The 12221-nt window shown below is 39.0% G+C and overlaps 1 protein-coding gene across 3 annotated transcripts in view; it reads right to left on the bottom strand.

Moving 5' to 3' along the window:
- Positions 1-3969: 3969 nt before the first annotated feature.
- Positions 3970-12221, bottom strand: part of setx (senataxin) — an 85105-nt gene continuing 76853 nt past the window's right edge. For all 3 annotated transcript variants that reach the window (XM_080212470.1, XM_080212469.1, XM_080212471.1), the window contains 5 exons: positions 11183-11275; positions 10265-10441; positions 8684-8782; positions 7594-7681; positions 3970-6289 (listed from right to left, as the gene is read on the bottom strand). In XM_080212470.1, the coding sequence (XP_080068596.1) occupies positions 5507-6289; positions 7594-7681; positions 8684-8782; positions 10265-10441; positions 11183-11275 (1240 nt within the window). In that variant the 3' untranslated portion in view covers positions 3970-5506. The remainder of the gene's footprint in view (positions 6290-7593; positions 7682-8683; positions 8783-10264; positions 10442-11182; positions 11276-12221) is intronic.

Below are 12221 nucleotides of genomic sequence, written 5' to 3' on the forward strand. Positions count from 1 at the left end.
GAGTGTTGTTCATTACACCACTGTTATATTTTAATGCTTGATCATCTCAGGGAGACACTGGCCCCAGGTGACATGAATTGTCAGGGTAGGAGAAGCAAGGTACCTGACTAAAATTAGGCGTAAAAATGGTGATCAGGAAATGTAATAGGACAGCAACGAGACATCTATATTCTGTTGGAACCAATTTGGATGCTTTAATCAATTTGAGTCTGATCAAGGATGACAAAACTCTTCAGCATGGAGATATGTTAAAGTAAAATTTGAAGTTTATTTATTAGTCACAAGTAGGGTTACATTCACACTAATGAAGTTACTGTGAAAATCCTCTAGTCACCACACTCCGGCGCCTGTTCGGGCACACTAAAGGAGAATTTAATACGGCCAATGCACCTAACCAGCACATCTTTGGACTGTGGGAGGAAACCAGAGCACCCAGAGGAAACCCATGCAGGCACAGGGAGAATGTGTAAACTCCACACAGTGACCCAAGCGGGGAATCGAATCCAAATCCCTGGCACTATGAGGCAGCAGTGCTAATCACTGTACCACCGTACCGTCCCACATACCTTGGTGTTGCAACTGCTGCACTTAGACATTACATATTTTGACTGAGAAAGCTGCTGCAAGATCAATAATTGAGCAAGTAGGGATACAGAGTTTGTAAAGAAATGCCATGCACACAGTCATTAGGCAGAATAGCCAGAATTCTCCAACCTTACATGCAACTGTGATTCTCTGTTCCTGCTGCAGTGAATGGGAATTTTAACTGAGTGCCAAAGTGTCCGCTCTCGCTGCTGGCAGTGATGGTCTTACGAGATTGGAGAATTCTAGCCAATAACTGATTGATGATAAATTCAATTGCACGGTGTTTAGAAAAGGTATAAAGATAGGGTCCAAATGGACTGGAAACGTAAATGACTTCTGAAGGAACACAAGCGACTCAAAGGATGAAGCAGGGGTTCATGCAGCATTCGTTATAGTGTCTTCTAACCAATGGCATAAACAAAGTAATTTAATTCTCACTTACACCTTGAAAATCATTACTCAGCCACTGTAAGGTATCAAGTTTGTTTGTGCTAAATAACGCTATTAATGTGAACCAATGTTGAATAATCGGTTTCCCCAAGTCCTAATGTCCAAACAAAAGGGAACCGTGCTGATCCATTATTTGTGCACAATGAACCATTTCATACGGGAGTGTGTTCCAGCACATGGAGATATAACAAGCTGGAGATTAAAGTTAGTTACAAGAGAGATGCATTTGAGAGCAGCCAATAGATTAGTGTTGTTCTATTGGATCGATCTCTGGCTTCTTTTGTCCATCTCATCTGTAATGATTTTCAGTTGGTTTCTAGGATGTAAGCAAATCACTCCACCACTTATTAATCCAAATTAATAAGCTATGCAGGTTCATTTAAAACAAAGGACAATATGAAGGTCAGCTACTTGTATTTTATGAATTGAGATACAACACAAGGATTGAATAGAAAACATTACTGTCCCTCAAAAACCACTCTTACTAGACTTAATGCAACCTGGACGACTATGAAATCTGTCTAACCTATTTAATCCCCTGAGAGTAATCTTTGCAAAGATATTTATCCTTACAGGTATCAAACTAATCTTGTGTAGAGCATGCCACTAATTTTAAACAGCTTAACTCCAACCCAGAATAGTTCTCGACTTACCCCGGAGTGGGTTGAGCTGCGATCAGCAACATGCTGTGCTGATGTCACAAAGCCAACTTATGTAAAGTGATAGTAATGAGGGCAGACAAGTACTTCACTCCAAGTAGAAATACTTGGTTCACCAAGTATGCAAAAGATCAAATAGTACTGTATAAATTAATGGTGCTATACGAATATCAAATGTCAGCTGTGCTTAAGTGGGTAGCATTCTTACCCGAGTCAAAGAGTTCAAGCTCCGCTCCAGAGGTTTAAGAATATAATTGACAGACGTTCATGTGCAATACTAAAGGGGCACTACACTGTTGAAGATGCTGTCTGCCCCCTTAGATGGATGTAAAAGATCACCATGACATAATTTGATAGGAGAATTATCAATAGTCATCACTAAAATTATATAGCTTATTGAGTTTAAGTTTACTTAAAAGTGTCACAAATAAACTTACATTAACACTGCAACAAAGTTACTGTGAAAGTCCCTCGTCGCCATACTCCAGCACTGTTTGGGTACGTCGAGGGAAAATTTAGCATGGCCAATGCACCTAACCAGCATGTCTTTTGACTGTGGGAGGAAACCGGAACACCAGAGGAAACCCACGTGAATGTGGGCAGAATATGTAGACCCGGCACAGTGTCCCAAGCTGGGGGTCCGTGGCATTTTGAGGCAGCAGTGCTAACCACTGTGCCACCATGAGTTATTATACACCAAACTTGCATGGGGCTTTTTAAGTAAAAAAATGTTATTCATAAATAGGGGAGGATTCAAAATAATTAATGTAGTGCACGTAATCAGATTTCACCAAGTTCTAACATCAGATTTGTTGAGTGCACATCATAAAAACCAAACTGTACCAACCATCACCCATAGATTATTCAACGATACCAATATCTTGAGTAAATCAAATTCAATGACACTACGATGTCTGTGAGATTACTCCTGAATATGAAATGATCGTTTGTACCTGGAAGTCATGTACATCTTATAAATTTATCTTCAAACTACAACCACAACAATTGAGGGGTCATAACTTTCAGCCTCTCATGTAACATTGCACCTCTACAGTCCGTTCTCATTTGAGGAGCAAGTGCAATGTAATCTAACTTCTTTACAATAGATGCCAGTTTTAACTGGTAATGGAAGGCAGGATTCAAATAAGGCAAGCTAAACAAAGTCAAAGTTACTGTCTCTCCAGCCTTCATCACTGACTGGGTAAAATGCACGGCTATGAAAACTCTGTACGAGCAACATAGGCCTCAAAATTTGTTCTCTCCCATTTGATCAGTTGGGCGACATCCACCCAAATAACTGACATAAGCAATTGACTGGTACATTGATGCTAATTTCCCTGTGGAGAGAAAGCAGAAAATCAGAGAAATTGTTACCTTGCTGTTGACATTCCTGATTAAGTGAGTTGATTCCTGTGTCATAAGGGGAGGCGATGGCCCAGTGGTATTATTGCTCGGCTATTAATCCAGAAACTCAGCTAATGTTCTGGGGACCTAGGTTCGAATCCCGTCATGGCTGATGGTGAAATTTGAATTCAATTTTAAAAATCTGGAATTAAGAATCTACTGATGACCATGAAATCATTATTGATTTGTCAGAAAAACCCATCTGATTCACTAATGCCCTTTAGGGAAGGAAATTTGCCATCCTTACCTGGTCTGGCCTACGTGGCAATGTGGTTGACTCTCAACTGCCCTTGTGCAACTAGGGATGGGCAATAAATGCTGGCCCAGCCAGCGACTCCCATGTCCCATAAATGGAAGAAAAAAAACAGGCTTCTAACTGTTGTAAATTAAATAAAGGCATGATGCTGAATTCTTGGCTAAACAGAACTAATCTGTCAAAAATTTTGGATGATTTTTTATTTATTTAGTAAATAACAGGTAAACTAGAATTTGCATCCACTGAGTTTCATTGATTCTTATTTGTTCAAAACATTCAGAATCCAGTTTTCTGCCAAGCAACTGCTTTTCTAGTTCAGCAGGGCACTGTGGTGTGGCATTAGTTTGAGATTTCTATATAATGTGTATATGTCAACATCCACTGCACTATAATTACATTTCCAAAAAACCCACTGGACAAATTCACAAAGTATTAGAATTTTTCTTTAATTCCACACACAGATGGCTGGCCAGTTACTAATTTGCTGCAAATAAAACTTGGTGATAATGATATAGGTACTGCTAACAACTGAAAATGAAATGACCCAGTGTGCAAGCACTCTAATGAATGTTAATTATCTAATTTGTACAAAATGCTTGGTACTGGCAAAAGTCATTTAAAAAATCAATTTTATTAAGTATGAAAGAAAATGTTTGACATCTTAGTGTCTGCATTTCTTTACTGGGAGAATTACAAATATCCCAACTGCAAACTACAATGCCTAACAATTTAAGTTCAGTCTCGTTCATTGCATAAAATCAGTAAGCCTGGCATCTCATCATTCTGACTCAGCAGTGCAAACTTTAAAATGAATGCTGCAGTCGACGAGTTTTTCCAGTAGTGCAGGATTCTGTGTTGCTGTGTCAGTTAAAGACAAAGATTAAAGTCAGTTAATATACAATATGTATATATATATATATATATAAACACCCACTGTACAGTAATTACATTTCCGAAAAAAAATCCAAGAAGCATTAGGAATTTTTTTTTAACTTTACATACAGATGGCTGGCCAGCTGCTATTTTGCTGCAATTAAGATGCAGGATTTTGTGATAATTATATACATACTGCTAACAACTCTAAATGAAATCAGTGTGTATGAACTCTAAAGGATATTAACCTTCTAAGTGGGACAAAATGTTTGTATGCAATTAAAGCACAGATTCACCAACCTTGCACTTCCAAATAATATGTTTGAAACAGTCTGAAATCCATGTGACATCCTGTAAATAAGATGCACAATGGAAATGCAACTTCACCGAAAATTAAGTGGGAGACATTCAAAATCGCCAGGAATTAGTTCTGTCCAGAAAGTTTTGAAAGAGACACAGCTGAACGGTGGTGGGGTTAAACTGCATGGTCATTCTGCCACTCTCACCATGTCTGTTAAAAACCCATCCTAACTAAATCAAGTATGTGAAAGGACAAAATGTGAATTCCTGCCGTGCCATCACATTTCAAAATCCAGGTAAATCTTGCAGAGTTGAGAGAAAATGCGTAACATAGAAATGCGTAAAATAAACGTGGTTCATAAACATGGTTAAAATATCAGGGACTGTTCCTATATTCCATGATCCATGTAAGAAGGGCTCACATCTTGAACCTAGTACCAAGTGAGATTAGACTAGAATTGTGTGTCTGCTCAACTAAGATTCTATTTCTGTCAAAGCTATTTAATTACTGATGATGAATGGCACAACATGCTGGAATATCACTGCAAGTGATGTTTTCAGTTCCTAAAAAGGTAGATTTTGGCCTTGTCATCCAGGGAGACCCAAGCTTGCAGCCAGCGACATGCATCAAGCTACCCCTTGTCTTTCTGCACTGGGACAGTTTCTCACTGGTTATTTCCTTGTAGACGTATTCAAGTGGCCAGTCGGATAGCAGTTTTGGGTGTCTCTGGAGCAAGTCACCTGCTTGCTCTCAATCATGGATTTGGGGGAAAACAGGAAAACATTCACGAATACAAAATTAAAATGGTGCAGCTTATTTTCAATAAACAGCAAAAATAAACAATGCACCATTGTAATCATAGGCCAAAAGAAATAAAGTCTATAAGTCTGACTTTCTACATTATTGCTTCTGTATGTTGTACCAGCCCTGTGGGATAAAGCTAAATATATATAGAGACAACTTCTTAACATCACATTTTCATTTCCATCGCGTATTTTGTTCTCCATATGTGTCTTCTTTCTCCTTTTCATCCCGTGTTTGTCTCCAGGAACCAGGACACTCATCAAGTCCATAAACTATATCTTTGTCACTTCGATACACAGAGGTCCCAGAAGGAAAGGCCCAGCTTCTGTTTGGAGTAAAAGTATTAGGTTTATCATCACTAGCCCGTGAAAGAGTATTTCCATTAGACTGACCAAAGTGTGAAGAAAGAGAAGCACCACGCCCACCACTCAATGCTGGCGAATCAGGTGGATTTACTACATGCGCCTCTATAGGAGACTGATTGGCTTGTAATTGTGGCGAAGTCCCCTTCGGCAAAGCCCTTCGGGCCAGTCTAGGATCCCTAGGTTTGGTCTGAGCAGGTGACTCAGACCTAACTGATGTCTGAGGCAGTGAAACAGGAGCTGATATCTGAGGCTGTACAGTAGCAGAAGCTTCTGTCCGATGCAAATTACGGAGTAACGAAGCCGTTTGTTGAGAAGGAATCGGTGCTTTTCGGAACTGTCCGATGCTGGGATCAGCTGCCTGACGTGTAGCAGTTTTGAAGCTTAAACCATCATTCCAAGAACTTTTTCGTACAAGATTGGGAACCTGTTTCTGTTCACTTATTAGTGCACTTGGGTCAGAAATATTTCTCTGGAAAGCAGGCCTGGGCTTCAGAATCTTTTGGCAGTCTTTCTTGTATTCACTTTCAGATGTTTTCACAATGGCACCTCTCTTCTGCGCATCCTGAATCAAAGCATTCCAGTCTTTATTTTCCTAAAATGCACAAAGAAGAAATGGCAGTTGTCACAAGCACAAATTCATCCTTCACAAGTAAAAGTAAACAAGCTCATTACAGAAAAGCAAGATGCTTATTCTTTAAAATGTTCAGGTACAAAGCCAGTTATTCAGTGTGAACAGTTCCAACAATGAAACCATCACACTACCAAAGCATTGTTGCAACTTTAAGCAACTAAATGCTATCAATTTTCTTTTATTATATCCAATTCAATCCAATCAAAGTCCAATTCGAAGTCTCAACAAGTGAGACATTCAGATCAAGCTGACAAGACAGGAAAGCCTCTTCCTGTCTTGGACTTGATCTACATGATCCAAGCTCATTGGAGCAGGCATTGCACCCCCTCCAGTGCTTGATCTCATTTACATCTTAGCCAAAAAAGACCAAGGTGCCATTTTAAAAAATTGTTTCAAATGAAGCCTCAGTGTAACCTCACTGACTTCCATCAAGTGCAGGACGCCAATACTACATCTGATCTTAGCCAAAAGGCCAAGAACTAAATTCTATCAAATGATACAATCTCGCAAGGAGATTTAAGTGATCGACAGCCCACTTTTCTCTCACTTGCTATTCCTTCTTCCTCATCTGTTGCCACAATATTACAGCTGCTTTTCTTTCTCTGTCTAGCACTGATTAATCCCTCAATTTATGATTTTTTTCTTTGAAATCGATATTTGGTAACTGATGGATTCTTGAAGAAAGTGCTCTCCTGGCCACATAGTGTTCTAAAACAGCCTCTTTATAATATTTAGATGAGCAACCTGCATCCCAATTGGGTTGGACACCCGACATTCATCCCGCCTCTGTTAAAACTGGAAGTGTTATGTTTCGAGGCAGATTGGGTCCCTGTTTCAGATTTTGTTTTTGCAATTTAACCTTTGATAAGGCTCCAATCTACCTATTTTTGGAAATTAAGAATTCTCCATTAATAATGAGCGAACCACATACATTCAAATAAGATTTACTGTAAAGTATTACAGCAAGGTGGCTAAATTCAGACTTGTACATGGAAAATTTTTCAATTATACCTAAGATGTGTGGGTTAGGTGGATTGGTCATACTAAAATTGTCCCTTAGTGTTAGGGAACTAGCTAGGGTAAATGTATGGGGTTATGGGACAAGGCCTGCATGGGATTGTGGTAAGTACAGACTCAATGGGCCAAATGGCCTTCTTCTGCACTGGAGGATTTTATGACTTTTTAAAAAAGTATTGATATTGTTGACTGCCAACCTCGACTGTTGAGTATAGCTCCTATAAAATCAAAATTGATCAATTACAAACCATGAGAGTTCTCAGATTTCCCAGAATGAAGAGACTCAGTCGAGCTCGTGTAATTGTAACATTCATTCTCTGTCGGTCTGCTAAGAATCTGGAAGAGTCAGATAGAATGACATTAGTAACACTGTTCCTTTCAACTCAATACAAACTACACATCTAATCATTTGAACAAAGGTGTTTAAACTGAGCTCGCTGAATCCTTGTGGATTCATAAGGCCTTCAGATTTCTGCCAATTTCTGCACTAATGGTTTCCCTTTGGAATGTAACACTGTCTTTTCAAAGTTAGGGGAGGCCACTCCTCTGAATTTCACTGGGAGAGATGCTGATGGTCAGCAGAGGTCCCCAAGAAGACAAAGCTTGTTGGTACCTGGGTTGGGTTTTTATACTTGTAATGGACCTCACACAAAAAGGGATGGCCATAGCCCTAGTATAACAGGAAGCAAAATATCTATTTTTTCTTCTGCTCACCTCTACAAAGATAAACTCTCATATATAGTAGCAGATTCTTGAAATAAACTTAAAGCTTGCTTCTGTTGCCCACAGACACATTAAGATAGCATGCATCATTCCCCCCTCACTGAGATCCATTCCCAAATTTGCAAAGAATAATACTGAAGGAAATCCTAAAGTTTAGCAGATTGACATGGCTGAATCTGAGAACCGATAGATAACCCTTGATATTTTCAGATCTGCAACCGATACAATTTTTAATTTCTAGTTCCAGTTGATTGCTAACTCCTCTCCCTATCTAGTGTCTAGCACAAGACTTTGTGTTGAAATTTGGTCTGGTCATTTCTGGGCATCATATGTGAGAGGAGCCTCATAATTCACCCAACTATAAAACAGGAAGAGTCACTTAATAGTTCACAGGCATCTTGGAAAGAGCATGCCAGATAGAGAGCTAGAGTGTGAGATGAAAACTGAAAACAAGATGATTTCAAAAGAATCAGTTTCCTTTTGCAATTTCTCAGCTTCCTAGCCTCAGACGAAGAAAGGTCTGTAAAGAAGCATGAAGAAATTGAAAAAAATAAATAAATTTAACTGAAATGTTGTAGGGCCAAACAGTAGCAAATGAAAGAAAAATCACTTCACCCAATAGTTCCTTGAAGATTGCTTGCTCTGACACAGGTAACAATTATGCAATCCTTTTCACATCCTTGAAACCCATCTACTGTGCCCACCTGCACTGTCCTGAAAGAGGAAAATCAATGTGTTAACTTATATATATCCCCTTTATGACAGCAAAACACTGATTATACCTACCATAAAAATGGAGGATTACTGGGCAATAGAAATATGCATTCTGAAGATGGGATCACAGTAAATTGATTCATATTTCAGTCTAATCCAGGTCTATGGAAAATAAACACTGTTCAACAATCTTATTTTTTGTTTGCCCCACTTATTAATGTGCTGGCTTGCCCGCTGGGGTGCAGCTGAACTAATATCAGGTACACTCCAGTACTGTACTGCATTTACGTGCAACTATCAACATTTAACATTGGAAACTGAGGGCCAGAACCACCGTGGCGCTGAATGTGATCTCATCAAACATCAAATTATTTCCAGGTGGGACCACAGGAAAGGGACCTGGAACAGAAATCCCAGCTCGTTTTGCCTTCCTTAATGCAGAGGTACTGAGGTTAATTGTAATGCCCTCATAATTAATAACCCACCATGTTCTGCATTTGTCCACTGTCAAAGGGATAAGCTCAGTGCATTGTAGATTGTAGGAAGTCATGAAGATTACTTTTGAGACAAGCCTAACCATCACTTTACAAGATTTTGTTTGTTTTCACTGACTTGCTCAAAACGAGCTTTATATATGGAGGAAAGTTTGGTCTAATTTCAGTCAGGTTGCTATACCATGCTAGTATCTGGTTCTTCTTTCTAAAATGTAGACATCTCCTAGCAGTGGCCATGAACTAAAACTACTTTCCACTCTTTTGATGAGAAATATGGGTCACATTTTAAGACCAAATTGATCACATCACAACCACCTTATACAGCATATGCATTTTGTAAAATAGTCCATGAAAGTGGCTTCCTGGTGCATTATAGCCAACCTCTTGACTTTAATAAATCTTGACGACTAGGACAAAAGCAGTCTAGACACAGTTTGGTTACGTACCAGTTTAGCCAGGGCCAAAAGATCATAGAAAACAAACACCACAAAAATGAGAGAGTGGTAACTATGCAAATAAATAACAATAAGCAGAGCGAAAGCTGACCTCAATGGGGAAAGATGCCTAATCGTCAAATGCTAATTTTTAATTATTTGCATGCTTATTGCTAGCCTTCATCTCATAAATGTTTTAAAATCCTATGATGTTAGCCAAGACAACCTGGGAGCAACAATTTTGTAAAACATCACTTGCTGCGACACCCGGAACGGGAACTCTGTCCACACATCAGGACATGTGTCTTTGTCAGGTGCACAATGCCTGTCACGGAACCTCAGCAACAACGTGCAAAGTTCAAATTCAAATTCCATTTAAGCATATGTCACTTTGCTAATTCCAAACTCAAATCTGAACACCAAGCTCTTTCAGAAAGACCAACCACTCAACAAGCTTTTTCCAAACTTGCAGGCTTACAGAAGCGAGTATAAAAGTTTTGTATATGTAATGAAAGCTCAACATGCAAGGTTTCAGATAGCAACTATTCACATACCTGCTTTGTTCCAGTCCAGCCTTTTTACACTCTTGCTCAATTTGATTTATGATTTTCTGTTTCTGTGCATTGTAGGGGGTGATCACTCCAATGTTACGACAAGTTCCCTTTTGTTTCTCTGCAATCATGCTGATTAAAGCTATCACCAGTTTCACTTCCCGAGTGTTGCTGTAAGAGCTGCAAACAAGAGGTAGAATAAAGGTGAGAAACAAAGGATAAGAAAAAAACATGTTATGCGCTGTCTGTGAGTGCAATGGGTAGTTTCCAACTGTACCAGAATATTTCACATTAAATTACAAGCAGCACAGTAATGACTAAATAATCCCCTCAACTTACACCATCAACAATTACCACATTCCCAAATATACAGAGCTCGATTTTAAAACGACAATTAGCTATTAGGGCTAACACACAAAGTATATTCTAACCATCCTCAGTTGTGGGGTTGGCACCATACCCAAGGGGCAACATGTCACCTAATATGATCCTGATTAACACAGACCATAAAGCTCAGATCTATGCTGAATTAACAGTTGTGGCAGGAGGTCTGCTAAATTGGCCTCAGCTTGTCTGGGCTGGGGAGGAGCAGGGTAGGCAGCTGAGAAAAGTCGTCATCTCTACAGCTGCCAAAAATGTTGCTTTGGGATTGAGCAGTAGGAAGGATTACTGTTGGCTTCTGTCCCTCATCATAATCCCACGGGACAGATATCTTGCTTCTATTTGGCACTTCTGCACAACCTTCACACAAGGAAATATTATTGAGAGCAAAGAAATGTAAATGATAAACAGTCCTGAGAACAAAGATTACTCTGGTGAGAACTGCAGCACTCCCCCATCTGCTTACACCAATAGTCAGCCTCTTATCATTGCATATAATAAATAAGATCGATGAAAAAGGTAATCAGGTTTAAAACGCACTCTTTCTCCCGATATTCACATCCATCCGTCACATCAAACAACATGTATGACTGGAAAGGCCAGTTTGGAGAACAACGTTGCATCTCTATCTTCCTGAAAAGACACAAGGGGCGACAGCAAGAGAAGGACAGAGATGAGAAATAATAATCATGTACAGTAGAGCCATTAGAAAAGTTGCATCTTATTTCAAAAATAAAAACGATTGATTTTGATTATTACAATGCTGCATAATTTTTAGCATTTAAAGTTACAAATATGTTTATATATAATCTACATTTCAATAGCTTACTTGTCCAGACCCAATTTAGTAAGTTCCTTCAGAGGGCAACAGCCTTCACTACATCAGAGGTCACAGGCTTCTCTCATAGTGAGACTTTAGTTTTGAGTTGTTAAAAAAATGATAGTGAACATCCCAGAGAAGCAGTTCCAATAATTGTAAAATGTGAAAGCAATCTTACCGTATGATACTTCAGCTATTTCCATTGTGCTATTTATGTAAAGTTATGAAATTTAGAAGAGGAAGATGAATATTTTGGTGGGGATTCAGCATCCAGTAAAATGCACTGAACGCTTCCAGGTTAAAGTGCAGATAATAACACCACAAAATAAATTATTTTATTTTCTATTCAAAACTCTTCACTGTTGATATACAACCAAAAAATTCTTAAGTGGTTGCAGGAGCAGGAGGGCCTGAGTGTACATGTGCATAGATCAGTGATGGGTAGCCTAGGCTAGTGAGTGAGCTGTATTTAATGCACACCAAATATTTCATGACAAATTATAGAAAATGCTTAATCATTTATATATTAATGGAATTATCAATTTCAAATAGTAAAAACAAAATATTTTCACTTTGGATGAGGCAGGGGCACACAGCTCTCAGTCAAAAACAATCAGTATGCACCTCACGTCATTTGCTTTATGTGCATATCACTTCAGTCATACTGGTAGGAAAAAAACTACGTGGACAGAAATCAGCAACCCTGTACGTGGACAACAGTCAACAAAATGTCTTGTGAGCCACACTAAACTGCAGACT

The sequence above is a fragment of the Carcharhinus amblyrhynchos genome, chromosome 25, assembly GCF_965287045.1.
Source record: "Carcharhinus amblyrhynchos chromosome 25, sCarAmb.v2.hapA, whole genome shotgun sequence".
NCBI lineage: Eukaryota > Metazoa > Chordata > Chondrichthyes > Carcharhiniformes > Carcharhinidae > Carcharhinus > Carcharhinus amblyrhynchos.